The sequence below is a fragment of the Impatiens glandulifera genome, chromosome 6 (genome assembly GCF_907164915.1).
Source record: "Impatiens glandulifera chromosome 6, dImpGla2.1, whole genome shotgun sequence".
In the NCBI taxonomy this organism is placed as follows: Eukaryota; Viridiplantae; Streptophyta; class Magnoliopsida; order Ericales; family Balsaminaceae; genus Impatiens; species Impatiens glandulifera.
This window is the reverse complement of record NC_061867.1, coordinates 52367764-52386044: the sequence shown is the minus strand read 5'-3', so window position 1 is coordinate 52386044 and position 18281 is coordinate 52367764. Positions and strand designations below refer to the sequence as shown.

Here is an 18281-nt window from a genome sequence, read left to right as displayed (position 1 = left end):
TCAAAAGATTAAGTGTTTGAGTGAACCATTATAAATATGTGTCTTCGCAGTATACGGTAGAGTGAGTCATAAATTTGAATGTGTAGTTTGTACATTATCATCCGAAGTAATTCAGTTTCAAGTTAATTTTTGTTACAATAAGAATTTAAAAATACTTGTTTTAAATGTTAATTTAGTATAAATTATGGAATAAAGAAAAATAAATTTATTTATAAAGAAAAATCACATTTAAATAAATTGATAATAATGAGGAGAATGGGACAGTTAAGTCAATATATTGAATTATTAATGACAAAGTTTGGCATTTTCTGTCCTATAAAAATATCTTGTTACTATTTTTATTTATAAATAGCAGATTTTTCATCAAATCGTATATCATCAGCTTCTCTGACTGTTGGATTTTTTCTCAAGGTAAATTCCATAACTTTAGCTAAAGAACATAGGCAATCTTGTTTATTTTTTCTTTCAATTTGGGTGTGATATTCATTTAAACACGAGTTTATTTTCTGTTATAAGTTAACATGATTGTTCGGCACTTGTTTTCCGTTTTAACTTAAGATGTTTTTAATAGAATCAAACACGATCTTCGTTTTTGTTTTAACAGAAACAGAGCACAGATAAATATGAGTGATAATAATAGTTCAAATGAGAATTGTCTCGGATGGGCAGCTAGAGATTCTTCTGGTCATCTCTCTCCTTTCAAATTCAGCCGCAGGTTCTTCCCGATTCTTTTGCTTTATTTCGATCTGTTTTCTTTATTTCGATCTGTTTTCTCGATCGCTGTCTGTGTTTGAGCATATTGTTTGGAAATACTTGAAGTTAAGATGAAGTTGAACAACGAATTTGTATTTTAAACCTAAGAACGATATTAAATTTGTTAATATATATATAATTAAAGTAATTTTTAAAATATTATCTCTTCTAAATCAATATTCGAATTAGGGGAAAAATCAATTTTAATTCGATATGATTTGTTAAGGGAAACTTGATATGTTAGCAAGAATATGGGTAATTTTTTAAGTCAATTGAAATATTGGTTTCTTGCTTGAACTATCCAATTGGCTTGTCCAAAGATTAGGTAGGTGGAACTATCAATTTTTTTAAGGTTTTATTTTCATTGTAATTTTATTTTTTTTTAAGTAAAACTAACCGTTTTTGTTTTTAATTTAGGGAGCTAGTATTGTCCGACCCTAATTTTCAAGTAATTATATTATTATAGATACAAAATTGAAATATTTGTTTCTTTAAAGAAAACAAAAATCTATTTTACTTTATTAAAATAAACGCTAAAACCAAATATATATCTTAAATAAATGGAATGAATACGTTGAAGTATGGTATACATGATTGAAGAAGGTTTCTCACCGAAAAATTCATATAGAGCTTTTACATCGGTTTATCTTGTATATTTTGTGTCGTGTGTTCAATGCAGGAGCTTAAACAATGATGATGTTTCGCTCGATATTACTCATTGTGGTGTATGTTATGCCGATGTAGCTTGGACAAGGAACAAAATCGGGAACACAAATTATCCTGTTGTGCCAGGGTAATCTCGTACAAACATTTGAATATCTTTTTAAAATAATTATTTTTCATTGATCTATACTACTAAACACTAAATTCCTATTACTAAAGAAGTTAATATATCCAAATAATTTGTTCAACTTTGATAACTCTAATTTGTTCATTTTGGAAAGACATGAGATTGCGGGGATTGTAAGGGAGGTTGGTTCGAGTGTGGAGCGTTTCAAAGTTGGTGATCGTGTAGCGGTTGGAACATACATCGATTCGTGTAGAGATTGCGAATATTGCAACGATAATTTAGAAGTTTATTGCTCGAAAGGTGCAATCTTTACATTTGATGGGATTGATAAAGATGGAACCATTACCAAGGGAGGATATTCTAGTTACATTGTTGTTCATGAAAGGTTATATAATTATATTGATCAAAATTTATAAGTTAAATACATATTCATAAATTTATTGACATTTTCTCGTGGTAACAGATATTGCTTCAAAATACCCGAGAATTATCCATCGCATCTAGCTGCTCCTTTGCTTTGTGCTGGAATAACGGTTTATTCTCCAATGATTCGACATAAAATGAATCAACCTGGAAAATCCCTCGGAGTGATCGGGCTTGGAGGATTGGGGCACATGGCGGTAAAATTTGGAAAGGCGTTTGGTCTTAATGTGACCGTTTTTAGCACAAGTCTTTCCAAGAAAGACGAAGCCTTGAATCTACTTGGGGCAGATCAATTCGTCGTTTCTTCGGATCAACAACAAATGAATGTAAGTTTCATAAAAAAAACACACAAAAATACATGGGTTAACTAATTATGTGACATGTGAATTAAATTATGTGACAGGCAACTATGAAATCGCTCGATTTTCTTATAAATACATCTTCGGGTGATATATCGTTCGATCAATACCTTTTAATGTTGAAGATATCTGGTGTTCTTGTTCTTGTTGGATTTCCTAGTGAAGTGAAATTTAATCCAGGAATTCTAAGTGGGGGTATGTTTTTTATTTAAATTATTTAGTATTTTTGTTGGTTGGTTTGAATTAAAATTAAATATCGGTTACAGGAATGAAAACCGTAACGGGAAGTGTGGTTGGAGGAACGAAAGAAACGCAAGAAATGTTGGATTTTTGTGCTGCTAACGAAATTTACCCAGAAATTGAAATTGTTCCTATTCAATATTCAAATGAAGCATTGGAAAGAATGATAAATAAGGATGTCAAATACCGGTTTGTGATTGATATTGAGAATTCTCTCAAGTAAGATATTGTTTCATGTTGGGTTATTTGAAATTTTTATTATGTTGTTTTGAAAAAATAAATCTTGTTGGATAAAAATGTAAGTTATTTGAGTTTGCAATTATTAATTATAAATTGTAATGTTTTTGTATTTAAAAATTAAATAAAGTCGTATTTTGATATTTTGGTTATAATTGAAAAACAAGTTAAGAGCAAATCAATATTAAAAAAAAAAAGTATTGATCAGCGAGATTGTTACATCGGTTAGGATTTGTATCTCCTAAATTCGACCAGCTTAAAACAATCTGTAAAAATGCAAAAAAGAAGAACACAAGAAAACACAGATTTATAGTGGTTCACTCAAATTGAGCTACGTCCACTTCAGCCACCACCAAATTTCACTTTGAAGAAGAAGAGCCTCAAATTTTATCTCTCTAGAATTCTGTCTTCCCAATGTAAACCTTAATAATCACATATTTATAAGGTAAACATTCAGGTAATAAACATAAATAACTTTGGACAGGGTCAAGCCCAAAACCAAAAAGAAAAATCAATAAACTCTAATTAACAATGTAGAGTTTATTATAAGTGTAGGCTTCATAACTCAACAATCTCCCACTTGAGACTAACTTCATCATATCTCGATGGTGGGTTTAAGATTGTATTTATACTACCAAAAAAAAATTTCTCTCTTGCGCATGTGGCAGGTCACGTAAGATTCGTAATCTTGTTTTCGTTGCCTCTATCATTCCTCAATTAAAAATATCTTTAATATATGTTTTTTTTAATATTATAAAAAAATTATTATAATAACTCTAGTGGTAAAAGGCGGTATTTAATCAATATATTAAAAGTTCGAGATTGGGTTGTTTTCCTATATTAAAAAATATAAACATATTTAATTCTTATTTAGATGGTATTAAGTTAAAGTATTATACATATTAGTTTTTTAAATTTAAAAAATATATAAGAAAATAGTATCAAAATATTTTTGTTAATGAATTTGATCATTTAAAGAAGGAGTATTTAATAAAAATAACACATTAAATAAGCTTAAGTGATTAATATGGAAGTCAAAACTTTAAATTTTTTTCTTTTTCTAAATATGAATTGCTTTAAACACCTTTTATGAATGGTAGATATTAGGGCTGAAAATGAGACGAGCTGCTCGTGAGATGCTCGCAAGTAGCTCGGTCAAAGCTCGACTCGAGCTCGGTCAAACTCGAGCTTGAGCATGCTCGAGCTCGACTCGTTATATAATCGAGCCGAGTTCGAGTAGTTATATACTCGGCTCGAGTACTCGACGAGCTACTCGAATATATATAATTTATATTAATATATTTTATATTTAATTTATATTTTATATTTTATATATATTTTTTAATTTATATTTTATATTTTATATTTTATATTTACTTTTTATAATATAAAAAATTGTAATACTTTAATTAAATATAAAATATGAGTATTAAAATATAAAATATAAATTTATACCCTAAATGGCTAAATCCCTAACGGGCACCCTCCCTCTTCATTCTTCTCCAGTTCTCCTCCAAAGTCCAAAATCCCTAACCTCTTCTCCTCCATAGTTCATTCGGACAGCCGCCAACAAAGAACTAGGTTTTCATCAAACGAGAAAGCAAACGTCACCAAGGAGCTCAATGCAAAGCACCGAAAGGTTTTCATCGTTTTCCCCTTTTTTATTTTCATTTCAATTTCTTCTTTATTCTCTTTCGATCTTGCATAGATTCGATATGTTATACTTTCGATCTGTCAACAAAGAACTAGATTCTCTTCAATTTAATATTTGCATTTAGGAATCTTGCTAATATGAATACTGTAATACTGCATTTAAGTCTGTACTCTGTAATACCTAAATCCCTAAAGACCACTTCTGTAATACTGTAATACTGTCCCAAATCAAAGGTTGAACGAAATTGGTATGAGTTATCTTCAATTTAATGTCTGCATTTAGGAATCTTGCTAATATGAATACTGTAATACTGCATTTAATACTGCATTTAATGTCTGTAATACTGCATTTAATGAAATTTTCTAATATTACGCAGATAAGAATCTTTACACCATTCGTGAGGTTCCTTTTACAGATATTCGGTCTTTCAACAGGTAATCTCTCATGCTGCTTCGTTTATATTTACAGTTAGAAAGTATGTTTTTGCATTACGTCCTTGTCATATGATATAATTCTAACTCATCATATATTATGAATTTTTTGGTGGCTTTTAGATCAATTATGTCCGTAGATGGTGTAGCAGCTGTAGATGAAATTGAGAGCAATGAAATTGGTGATGAACTTCAACAAGATGAAACAATTGTTTCGCATGCTGGGGAAGAATCACAAAAAAATCAAGATCCAGAAGAACATGAGAAAGAAGGTTTCCGTATCAATAAAAAAAGAAAAACTTCAAGTGTTTGGAATGATTTTGAATCTGTTACAGTGGCGGATGGAAGTAAAAAGGCAAAGTGCAAGCATTGCTCTTCTTTTTTATCAATATGCAAAGGGTCTACAACAAGTCTTTTGCGACACAGTACAAACTGCATAAAAAAGAAGATAAATTTGAGAGAAGCCGAACGACAAATGAAGCTAAACTATTTGCCAAGTGACTCAGGTTCAAATTCTCTCCCTTATTTACATACTGGAAAATTTGATATGGAACAAATGAGAGAGGCAGCTGCTAATTGGGTTATGATGCATGAACATCCATTCACCATTTTAGATGAGGAAGGATTTAATTTGATGATGAAACGAGGGATGCCGGAATGGAAAAAAAATAGTAGAGTTACATGCAAGGCAGATTGCGTTAAGATTTTTTAGATTGAAAAAAATAAGTTGAAAAAACTTTTGGAAAGTGTTCATACAATCAGTTTGACAACTGATTGTTGGAAATCAAAAAATCAAAAAATTGAATACATGGTTATTACAGGCCATTGGATTGATTTTTCTTGGAAGTTACAAAAAAGGGTTCTAAGTTTTGCAAATATTCCACCACCAAGAGGGGGTCTTCAGATTTCTGATGTTATTTTCAAATGTATGAAAGAGTGGGGTATTGAGAATAAAGTTGTAACAATTACTGTTGACAATGCTTCTAATAATGATGTAGCTATTCGGTATATGAAAGATACCATTCGAAGGTCTAGAACATTGCCATGTGATGGAAATCTATTCCATGTGCGTTGTTGTGCACATATATTAAACTTATGTGTTCAAGATGGATTAGGGGTGATTGAAGATATAATTGGTGATATTCGAGAAGGCGTGGAATATGTTAATCGCTCAGAGGCAAGGCGTGTACAATTTGCTGAGTGTGTGCAACAATTGCAGTTAAAAGATCAGAAATTGATTCGTGATTGCAAAACAAGATGGAACTCTACATTTGAGATGTTAAGTTGTGCACTCAAATTTAAAGAAGCTTTCAAAATGTTCAATGAACGCGATCCTTTCTATGATTGTTGCCCTTCAGAAGAAGGTTGGGAGAAGGCACGGAAAATTTGCTCACTGTTAAAAGAATTTTGGACAGCAACACACATCATTTTAGGTAGTGAATATCCCACTTCTAATTTGTTTCTTCAAGAAGTTCAAAAAATAAAATCTACCTTGGATGGGCATGTGAATGATGAGGATTCTTTTATTAAAGAATTGGTTTTGAAAATGAAGACAAAATTTGACAAGTATTGGGGTGAGTGCAATTTGTTGATGGCTTTAGCTGCAGTTCTAGATCCAACCAAAAAAATGTTAGCAGTTGAGTTTTGTTTTCCAAAACTTTATTCCCATGGTGATGCCCAAAGAAATATTTGTAAGGTTAAAGATGCTCTTGTTAGCCTTTATGATGTCTATGTTGCTGAAAATGCTTGTGAAATGATTTCTCGTTCATTCCATTTGGAAATTTTGTAAGGTGTTATTTTTTAGTTTGGACTTTGGAAGTTTGGATTAAGTAAGTTTGGACTTTGGAATGTTGGGAACTTTGGAGTTTTGATTAAGTAAGTTTGGTTGTTTTATGTTGGACTAATTTAATATATTGTATGTTTGGACTTTGGATTTTAGATATTTTTAGTTAGAATGGTTATGTTTTAAGTTGAATGTTTTAATGTGTAATGTTGTGTGTTCTATTTGATTTTTAATGTGTAATGTTTATGTTTTAGGTGAAATGAATAATTCTATATGTTTATTCATTTTGTTGTGATCTTTTGATATATTGAAAGTATGAAACTATTTAGTTGATATGTTTTAATTTTGTATGTTTCGAGTCGAGTTCGAGCTCGAGCTCGAGCTATAAATTGAACTAATCGAGTCGAGCTCGAGCCGAGCTCTTGAGCTCGGTAAAATTCAAGCTAATCGAGTCGAGTTCGAGTCGAGCTCGAGTACTTGTTTTGAGTTCGAGTTCGAGCTCGAGCTTTAATTTTGATACTCGATCGAGCTCGAGCTCGAGTTCGAGCCGTTGAAATTTTTTCGAGCTCGACTCGACTCGACTCGTTTTCAGCCCTAGTAGATATACCTTTTATAATTTTCAATGATTATTTTAGAAATCTTGTTAGATTGTAAAAATCTACTCAGATTTACCTCTGAAAAGATATTGGAATAATCTATTATTTTAACAATTATTCTAGAAATCTTGTTAGATTGTAAAAATCTACTCAGATTTACTGAAATATTTTCCAAATTGTTAGTATTTTAAATTACTTTAAATACTCTCTAGTTCTTTCTATCAAGTAAATTTAAGTTGTCATATTTTTATTTAAACAACATGTATAAATTAATCTTCAATCTTGCATTGGTGTTAGTTATTCTCATTTCTCGTAAGTTTAATAATTTTATTTAATTAGATTAATTATGATAGAATTAATAATAAAAGCATTCTTAACTATTTATTTTTACAGAGAATGACGGAGTAATGTCAGCTTTTTGTTATAACAAGAGTGCTACTTTTAAAGGTGCGTGTTTTTCGGACAACAGTTGTAGAAATTATTGTTTAGCTGAATCTGTTAACAATACAAACGCGTATTGTAACGGTATTTTTCAATGCATATGTGCGAGAAAATGTTTCCCTCCTATTCCTGCGCTTTAACCGCAAAGTTGCACCAAACTATGGATGTGAAAAGAATAAATTATATATAAAAGAAATGTGTTCTGCTTACTTATGAGATATAATTATTATTTGATTTTTATTAGCATATATGTTTTCTCAATAATTCATTTATATAACATTTTTTTAAGTAAAAATAAGTGTTATATAATCACAATCACATATTAATAATATGGTTACATAATCCACTATAAAAGTCTCGTCACTCCATAAATAAATTTTAAAACAAAAAAAACTAAATTTAACATACACGATAATCAAAGTCTTAAATTTTGAAAGTTATAAAATAGTATGAATTCAAAAATTATCATTATTTATAGTTTTATAAAGTTAGTTTCGAAAGTCACAAATTAAAAATCTAAGTAATAATCTTGAAACATAAATTATAAAATATGTCAAACTACTAATAATATTTTCGATGTACAACTAACAAATTATTCACTCAAAATGCAAGTTGAATTAGGTAAGATGGGAATTGTACTAACTTTCTAAATTAAACAAAATAAATATTTAAAAATTGTCTAAAATCAATTTTCTTACTTTTTTTTAATTATATGTTCAGTTATATCATGAAATGGATAGCCGTTTACAAACAAAATAACAAAAAATAACAATGGTGAAGAGAAATCATTCAATAAATGAAAAGTAACGTGTAAAAAAAATCTTCAATATATATAATTTCAAGATGATAGCACTGTCAAATTTCGGAACTGGAGATTGAGATCAATTAATGTTTCCCAATCAAATTAATCAATTTTCTTTCTGATCTAATCACACATGATTTCTCTATTTGGGTATTGATAAATAGGATTCAATGGATATTCATATTCTCTTCTTATATTATAGTCTTCTAACTCTCTTTTTCATCAAATATAAATGTGCCTTTTGACTTTATTGGACCTAGACTTTGTGTGGAATTATTTGCTTTCAATTGTTGTTTCATTCACGAAATTACTCTTGAAGGCTACATATGGTTAGAAGGGATTGAATGTAATTTCATATGTTGAATTCGAAAAAAATGAATATAATCATAATTAAGATATAGACTGTCTGAATTAAATTGTGAAGCATGAGCTACAATTGAGCTTAATTTATAGCTTCTATGAGTTTTTCCCTAATAGGGAAAACAAACATAAGTATATGTGTTCTAATTGGAGATTTATGCATATTGAAAATTTCTTTGAAGATTGATTCAGTCTAAGTCAATGAAGCTCATTGCAATGATAATAAATCAACTCAATATTTATGGTTAATATTAGAACACAACTATATATATTATTATTTATTACTTCATATTTTAAAATAAATATATTAGGACTCATAATAAATATATTTGGATCCTACACTCATCAAAAATAAGACAAAAACTAGAATCACAAATTCATGTCTGGTTCCGATTTGCTCCATCGTTAGGATTTCAATCCCTAAAATCTGACATGTTTAAAACGATGGGTAAAAACGCAAAATATATATATATATAAGAAGACAAAAATTTATAGTGGTTCACTTAAATGAGCTGCGTCCACTTTAGTCACCACTAAATTTCACTATAAAGAAGAAATACAAATTTTTTTGCCTCAAACATTATCTATTTAGAATTATGTCTTAACCTATAAAATAATTACAATAACATATTTATAAGGTAAACTTTAAGGTAATTAAATCTAAATAATTCTTAGATAGGTCCAGCCCAAAACCAAATTCAAAAACTCTAATTAACCCGTGTAGAGTTTATTTAGACTTATGATAATTAGATATATTTAGACTTATGATAATTTACCATCAATATAGATATAGGTCAAAATAATGAAAAATTAGTACAAATTAAAGAAGGTATATAATAGTGTGAGTTTCAATGAATCTTTATTGAACAAATATAATATCATTTAAATTATCAAATTCAAAAAAAAAATATTTAAATTTGTAAAGACATAAAAAGAATGATTTAATAAAACTTAAATACAAGTCTTTTGTTATTTATATTGTAGCACATCTTTATTGGATGGGCTTACATTTTGTTGACAATTTCAACATGATATTCAAGACAATATCATTAAAAAAGTTTATCAACATGAAGAAAAATAATGTTAAAATTATAAAAAAAAAATATGAAGAAATTACTTTTTTGACAGCATTGTTAAAGTATATACACTCTCTTAAGAGTTTAAATTTTGTTGGAAAAACATGAAAGAAAAAACTGTTAAAAAATATATAATCGACAATAACTTAAGTCCTTATAGGATAAATCAAATATAAAAGTTCAAATTACTTCATTATTTTGTAGTTTGTAAATAAAGAAGATTGATACATGTAATTATTTATAATGTTATTAGAAGCAGTTATCTATTGTTTCTTCTTTCGGCTTAAGTGATTAAAAGGTCGCGGGTTCGATTACATCTGAAAACGCTTTGAGTTTAAGCGGGGACCATGACTGTGAGATGTCATGCTAGTTCTCCTTAAAAAAAACTTATTGCTTCTTCTTTTAAAAGTTTTCTAAATAAAATGTTAATATTAATTGTAAAAAATATGTGCATCATCAAATATTCAAGTGAAATAATAATCCAGGTGTGTTTCCAAGTCACTATATTCATAACCATTAAGTTAGACATCAAAGCTAGTGAGATCATTAGCTTTGCCAATGATATAAAAATCAACAAATTTGAAATTTATCCATGTTTGAAGTGTACCAAAATTCACATCTATAATGTAATTCTACATAACAATATTATAATAACAAAGATAATATTTTATTCAAATAAAATAGACAAAACATGTGAATAGACACAAAAAATGGAGGAATAGTTCTACCATTGTTTTCTTGACTTATCCCATATTTGAAATACCTTGGTATCAAAAATGAAAACACAAACTATCACCAAACCAGCCACCACTTGCATTTCTCAATCTCTCACCCTTAAGAAAGATAAATAAAGTAAACATAGAACCATCTTCTTCTTTTTTTGTACATCCAAGCTTGACATAAGTATCCTAAATCGATTTAACATAGATAAAAGATATATCACTCTGTTTATTTCGAAGTAATTGGGGAATTCAAAATTACAAAAAAAAAAAAATAAGTTTGGTACGACATACAACATGGAATGAGTCGGGGGTGTAATCCATTAACTGAGCGAGATCAAGGTAATAAAATAAAAAAAGGAAAAGAGACATCATGAAAATACGTACCTCCCTAACATGGACTTGTATAATACTCCTTTATGCCCCCAAGAGGAAGTGTAGACGATCCATTATTTCTTTCAATATGAAAATAGATCAGCTAAGAAGTTAATAAGACGTAATGGGTAAAGTCTAAGTATAGTCTAATCTAAGTACAATATCAAGAGAAACCCTAGTCAAGGATGAATTGGAGTCTTTCTAGCCTTCATTGGATTCACATCGTCTAAGTTGATCATAAGATTAAATATCCTAATAAAGGAGGGAATTATAATATGCAATAGTTTAATATAATAAGAGAAATGATTTGGGAATGGAATTTGGGTGTATTTTAAATTTTGAAAAAATAATAAATTTTATTTTTCTTCTCCTCTACCCACCCTTTATCTTTTTTTAGTAGTGACGTGGTGACACGTTAATCTCTCAAATTCTCTCTTCATTGTGTTGATGATCCGTTATTTTCTTTATAATAAAAAGAAATGAAATTATTAGATCTGAAACTGTTTGAGACATTGAAACCGATTTTTCAATCGGAGACATGTATCTTCCTATTATTATTATTTTTTTTTTTTGCATTTTTAATTTTTTTTTTATTATATATGTAGATGGTTATTTATCACTTGGTAGAACATTTTCTGACGTTGTTTATTATTTACCATCGATTAAAGAGTTAGAATATTTGATAGAGATTTTTTCGATATATTTTGATTAGTTTGTTCCACTTACAATACTTCAACATTCATTGTTATAAATTGTTAATTTTTTTTCTTCAATTTTAATTATTACAAATATGTCATATTATTAATATTTAAATTTAGTTGTTTTGATTTGCATCAAGATTGATAAAAATAATATAAAATTGTTATTTTGTTTTTATCTTATGTTGCATCACCTAAAATTGTACATACTCAAATCTTTCAATTACTTTTGTTTCCATAATATGTTAATGTTTCTTGCTTGAATATTATTGTTGGGATCCTTTCTTTTATAACTTTCATGTTAAATTAAAATTTTCATCTTCATAAAAAAGTGAAGATTTTTTTTAAATAAGTCATGATACATGATTCATCAATTATGTCACATGAAGTCATTGATTATCTCACATGTTACCTTCCCAAGTCAAGCCTTTCCTATGTGTACCTTAGATTCTGCAAATATATATATATATATATATATATATATATATATATATATATATATATATATATATATATATATATATATATATATATATATATATATATATATATATATATATATATATATAATATCAATAATATAAATGGTCTATCACTTTATTGTAACTCATTGGATATATTGTTTTTAGAATTATTATCAAAAATAAAACTCATCTATTATATTTTCATTAAAATATTAAATCACTTTTATTTTAATTTTATAAATTTAAATATAAAATATTATAATAATTTAACTAACTAAAAACACAAATAACATTTTTATATTAAATAAAAAAAATTAAACTAATAAAAAAATTTAAATAATCCAATATTAAATAAATCACTCAATACATTAATCAAAATATTAAAATATCCTTTAATTAAAAAAATATAAACTATTATATAATAATATCTTTCAACCCTTTTATAAAAAAAAAACTCATATTTTTCCAAAATTGCTTCAAATTAAAATGTTTAAATAATCCATAAACCATTCAAATAACTATGTGAAATTAGTATTATTTTATTAATATATATATATATTATTTAAATTATTAATTAAATATTATTTAATTTATTAAAAATCATTCTATTACTTGAACTAATTTAATAGTTAACTTAAGTCATCTAAAAACCTCTAACATAGATAATGTGAAATTAGTATTATTTCATTAATATATTTTATTATTTAAATTACTAATTAAATATTATTTATAATATCATATTAATTGGTAGAGGATTTGTAAAATAAATTTGGAATTATTTAAATAAAATTAATGTTGATTTAACTGTGTTTGTTAAAAAAAATTAAAATATTAATATATAATAATATAATATTTTTTTTAAAAGAGAGATTATTTAATTAAATAATTATTAATAAAAATAGATGAAATAATGTTTATTTTTTGTTATTTTTTTATCCAAATTCCAACCCAACCGTCTAAATAACAAAAATAAAAAAATCAAACTTATTGACCATTATAAATTAGCATCACAAGAAAAAAAAACAGAAATCATGATACACTGACCAGTACCCATATAAAAGGCGGCGCATTTTCATCAAAAACATATCTGGCATCTTTCTGAAGGTAGATCCTATAATCTTGACTAAAGATTCAATCTTTCGTTTTTTCTCATATCATCATATTCAGTTTGATCATGTAATTGAATTAGTTTCAATCTCTTCATCAATGTTGATTCATTAGTATATGCTTAATCGCCAAACCTGTTACAGAACCCACAAAATAGTTTCGAATTAGGTCAAAATCATGTTATTATCAGTTCGATTCATTAACAGAGAATTGTATTTGACAGATAATTAACTGAAAATGGGTGATAATACTTCAAATGAGGACTGTCTTGGATGGGCAGCAAGAGATTCTTCTGGTTTACTCTCTCCTTTCAAATTCAGCCGCAGGTTTCTCCTTCTTTCTTCATTGGGATTGAATTGAAACATTTGAATCTAGTTCTTTACTGTTTTGTGCATGTTCAATGCTTGCAGGAGTATAAACACTGATGATGTTTCTCTCGATATTACCCATTGTGGAGTTTGTTATGCCGATGTTATCTGGACAAGGAACAAACTTGGATTCACAAAATATCCAATTGTTCCTGGGTGAGTCCTTATTTGTCAATTGACCCTTAATTCTTTTCATTGATTGATCAGTTTGGTTTTCTTTTGATTGGACAGACATGAGATTGTGGGTATTGTAAGGGAGATTGGTTCGAGTGTGGAACGTTTCAAAGTTGGGGAAAGAGTTGCGGTTGGAACTTATGTTGATTCATGTAGAGAATGTGATTATTGTAATGATGGTTTAGAAGTTTATTGCTCTAAAGGTACAACTCTTACATTTGATGGGATTGATAGAGATGGTTCTGTTACTAAGGGAGGATATTCAACTTACATTGTTGTTCACGAAAGGTAATCCTCAAGGATTTTAATGTTTCGTTTTCAATTGTTTTGTTGTTTTTGTTTTTAAATAGTTCGCAACTTCAAAACTTATATATAGAGCAGAGGATTGTAGTTGAATGATGGTATCCTTAGGCAAAAGGTCCTGATATCTAAGAAACCATAGGTTTCAAGTTCGGTTCTCACTAAAACACTATGATTAAACCGGTGTCATGACTGTGAAAGGAAAAAACACGGGTCAAAAAAAGTAAAAAATAACTCAGGTTCAATCTCACTAAGAAAGTGGAAGTTCATGGCTTTAGGAAATTAATCATGTTTTTTGTTTCTTAAAAAAACAGATATTGCTTCAAAATACCCGAGAATGGATAAAGTAAAATAGAACTCAGGTTCAATCTCACTAAGAAAGTGGAAGTTCATGGCTTTAGGAAATGAATCATTTTTTTTTTCTTTCTAAAACACACAGATATTGCTTCAAAATACCCGAGAATTATCCATCGCATCTAGCCGCTCCATTGCTTTGTGCTGGAATAACAGTATACTCTCCAATGATTCGACATAAAATGAACCAACCTGGAAAGACCCTTGGCGTAATTGGCCTTGGAGGATTGGGACACTTGGCAGTGAAGTTTGGAAAGGCCTTTGGATTGAATGTAACCGTTTTAAGCACAAGTATATCCAAGAAAGAAGAATCCTTGAATCTTCTAGGAGCAGACAAATTCGTAGTTTCATCCGATGAAGAGCAAATGAATGTAAGATTCTTAATTCATCACAAAAACATGGGTATTAACTATTAACTAATAATCTATGTGTGTGACAGGCAACTGCTAATTCGCTTGATTTTCTGATCAATACTGCTTCGGGTGATATACCATTCGACCAATACCTATCGTTGCTGAAAACAGCTGGTGTTCTTGTTCTTGTTGGGTTTCCTAGTGAAGTGAAATTTCATCCAGGAAGTCTAAATATGGGTATATTGTGGTTGTCTTTCTGTTTTTTCCACTGTTTTTTTGTGTTAATAATATGTATTACTAATGTTGGTAACAGGTATGAAGACAATATCTGGAAGTATAACAGGAGGAACAAAAGAAACTCAGGAAATGTTGGAGTTTTGTGCAACTAATAAGATTTATCCAGAGACTGAAATTGTTCCTATTCAGTATTCAAATGAAGCTATTGAAAGGATGATAAATAAGGATGTTAAGTACAGGTTTGTCATTGATATCGCCAATTCTCTCAAGTAGATTTGGGAAAAAGATGTAAAAGATGATTTAATATTTTGAAATGTACAAGGAATAAAGTGAGAATTTTCTTACTTTTCTTTGTTTATGGTTTGAATAATTTGTTGAAATATGTACTAAGTTATTCTCATATTTGTAATGAAATACTCTTTTTCTTTATTGATGAAATCTGAAACTCGTGTTGAAGATGAAAATCATATTTTGAATGGCACAATAATTATTGAATAGAGACTTTGAACTGTGAATAGAGTTTGGACTTTGAATTGGGCTATTATTTAACTTAAACTATCCTTATAAAACCATCTCCAATCAAACCCCAAACTCATATTCAAATCATTTTTTCCCCTCCAACCGATACCAAAATCCAAACTTAAAATGAATTTTCCTATTTTCTCTTTCCAAAACACTCATATTTGCATTTGTACTATAGCTAATCTCAAAAAAAAAAAAAAAAATTTATTTAACCCTTAAACTTAATTTAGGTATATTTTATAAATTAAACTTCTTATATAATTTATTATTTTAATTTATTTATACAATTTATTTATATAAAATAAATTCATTTATATAATATTTTTTATATAACATAAATTAATAATAATGTTTAAAAAATTTACAATAATATTAAAAAAATTATAATAGTGTTAAAAAAATTATAATAATATTAAAAAATTATAATAATGTTAAAATTTTATAATAATATAAAAAATAATAATAATTTAAAAAAATTATAATAATAAACAAGATTTAATGATTTTTATTTTTTTTAATAATGTTTGTTTTATTATTATTTTTTACAAAGTTTTTTTATAATTTTTTATAATGTTTATTTTGTGTATTATTCGTATTTTATTTTATATTTAAATATAACTATAAAAATTATAAATTATAAAATATAAAATATAATTATAAAAATTACAAAATACATTACAATAATAAACAAAATATTGAAAAATTTATCTCCTTTTTACATGTACGAATAATTTTTATTTTTATTTTAGGTATATATTTTTTTAGTATATGTATTGTAATTTTTGAATTTTTATAATTAATTTATAATTAAATTTAAAATAATGAGTTAATATTAAAATATTGTGGTGTAGTTTATAAAAATATAAAATATATGGGGTGATATTAAAAAGTTATAAAAGTTGATGTAAGGAAGAATATTATAAGAATATTTTTTTAGGTTTGAGAATGAGTTTTTAAGTTGGAAAAGAATTACCATTTGATGTGACATTTACACAAAATGAGTTTAAAAATGAATTTTTCGGTTGGAGATGGTTTAATGATAATAGTTTGGCTTCTTAATTTAATGTTTTTTTTAATTAATAATTATCATATTTGTAAAACAAAGTCTCAATTTTTTTTCTTTAATTCTTTCTAATTCTTAATAATCATTATATAATCGACATTTTAAAACGTGTATATCTCAAAAATAATATTTAATTTAAAAAATAAATATGTTCAAATTTTTAGACCGTACACAAAGTTACGTTGTTATGTGAAAAGGTAAATATCAAACCTATATTTCTTTCAATTCTTTTTTCACATCACACAACTTTTAATCGCGAAAATCACTTTTGAAAGGTTAAAAATGCATAAATCTCAGAATAATATTCAATTTAAAAAAAAAATACGTTTTTGATCATTGAGAAAAGTCTTTGATTACTAAAATTGTAATAGTTCGAGTCTCCATAAAAAAAATGACTCAAATTGGAACTTCAAATAACAATTATTAGTTATGTATATACTTCCTGTTAGGGCTGCAAATGAGTCAAGCTTAGGAATGAAAATGGGTACCCGTATACCCGATATCTGTGGGTACCAGATGGTCAGGTTTAGGTTCGGGTATTTTAAATCGGGGTCGGGGATGGGGAGTAAAAATGATTACCTGATCGGGTTCGAGGTCGGGAATAGGGAGTGTGCAAAACCCAAACTCAAACCCAATTCCCGATACCCGAAATATTAATATTATATATATATGTTAAAAATTAAATTGACTTTTCAAATTTCAAATCAATACCATCATTACAAATTTACATTAAATATATTAATTAATTAGTTATACCAACACTCAACCACCCACTCCACGTTATCATTAATTTAATTTATATTCATACGACTCTTAATCTCTCTTAAATTTTTCCTCTCTATTCACTTCTTATTTCCAAGATTAAAATCTCATATCTCTCTTTTCTTTCAACATTTTCTCTTTTTTTTTTTTTTTTTTTTTTTACTTCTCTCTAATTTTTGTTGAAGTTCATGTATGTATATTGTTTAACTTTACAATATATTTTCATATATGTTTTTAATACTTAGTATTTAGTATATTTAGAAAATAATAAATTAAAATTTATATTGTAATCGGGTAATGGGGTATCCGTCGGGTATCGGGTACCCGGCGAATCAGGGATGGGGATACAAATAGATATACCCGTTGGGTTCGGGAATGGGTAATAGAATAAAATTCGGGTTCGGGGATGGGTACTTCACTACCCGGCGGGTAAGGTACCCGTTGTCATCCCTAGTCAAGCTCGACTTGAGTTTGACTTTGACCAAGTTCGAATCGAGATCGAGCCAGGTCGTTTAATATTTGAGTCAAGCTCAAACTCATATAATACTTGTTCGATGACTCATCGAGCTTTTTTCGAGCTTAAGTTTTCAAGTCAAGTCAAGCTTGTAGGTAAATAGTCGAGCTCAAATTTATAAAGTCGTTTGAACTGGCTTGACTAATTTGCTAAAGTTACAACACTTTAACGACCTTCAATACTATCATATTTTATGAATTAATTTTTTTGTGGCTTCTTAATCATTCATTTCTTTAGATTTAGACCCTAATGCCATTTTCATCCTTAACCAAATGTCACTTACAAAATTATCATCCGAAAGGCTACCAGACTATATGTATTAATGA

The 18281-nt window shown here is 27.8% G+C and overlaps 3 protein-coding genes across 3 annotated transcripts; all 3 read left to right on the top strand.

Moving 5' to 3' along the window:
• The first annotated feature begins 381 nt into the window (after positions 1-381).
• On the top strand, positions 382-2833 carry LOC124941781 (probable cinnamyl alcohol dehydrogenase 1). Its single transcript, XM_047482132.1, has 7 exons — positions 382-411; positions 605-715; positions 1433-1546; positions 1698-1928; positions 2007-2292; positions 2370-2520; positions 2592-2833. The coding sequence occupies exons 2-7, from the start codon at positions 624-626 to the stop codon at positions 2786-2788; spliced, it is 1071 nt and encodes a 356-aa protein (XP_047338088.1). The 5' UTR covers positions 382-411; positions 605-623; the 3' UTR covers positions 2789-2833.
• A 2862-nt stretch (positions 2834-5695) lies between these two features.
• On the top strand, positions 5696-6676 carry LOC124943845 (zinc finger BED domain-containing protein RICESLEEPER 2-like). The gene has a single exon (XM_047484305.1). The coding sequence runs from the start codon at positions 5696-5698 to the stop codon at positions 6674-6676; it is 981 nt and encodes a 326-aa protein (XP_047340261.1).
• Positions 6677-13278: 6602 nt separating this feature from the next.
• LOC124941500 (probable cinnamyl alcohol dehydrogenase 1) lies at positions 13279-15524 on the top strand. Its single transcript, XM_047481840.1, has 7 exons — positions 13279-13305; positions 13532-13634; positions 13719-13832; positions 13908-14138; positions 14590-14875; positions 14944-15094; positions 15171-15524. Exons 2-7 carry the CDS (start codon positions 13546-13548, stop codon positions 15365-15367), a joined length of 1068 nt encoding a protein of 355 aa, XP_047337796.1. The 5' UTR covers positions 13279-13305; positions 13532-13545; the 3' UTR covers positions 15368-15524.
• Positions 15525-18281: the final 2757 nt, after the last annotated feature.

Bases quoted from the DNA above. Each gene is read 5' to 3' on its own strand.
- LOC124941500 (XM_047481840.1), top strand. From the start codon at position 13,546: ATGGGTGATAATACTTCAAATGAGGACTGTCTTGGATGGGCAGCAAGA. The intron at 13,833-13,907 runs GTGAGTCCTTAT...TTGATTGGACAG, and splicing joins AAATATCCAATTGTTCCTGG to ACATGAGATTGTGGGTATTG. The intron at 14,139-14,589 runs GTAATCCTCAAG...TAAAACACACAG, and splicing joins TACATTGTTGTTCACGAAAG to ATATTGCTTCAAAATACCCG.
- LOC124941781 (XM_047482132.1), top strand. From the start codon at position 624: ATGAGTGATAATAATAGTTCAAATGAGAATTGTCTCGGATGGGCAGCT. The intron at 716-1,432 runs GTTCTTCCCGAT...TGTTCAATGCAG, and splicing joins CCTTTCAAATTCAGCCGCAG to GAGCTTAAACAATGATGATG. The intron at 2,293-2,369 runs GTAAGTTTCATA...ATTATGTGACAG, and splicing joins CGGATCAACAACAAATGAAT to GCAACTATGAAATCGCTCGA.
- LOC124943845 (XM_047484305.1), top strand. From the start codon at position 5,696: ATGGTTATTACAGGCCATTGGATTGATTTTTCTTGGAAGTTACAAAAA.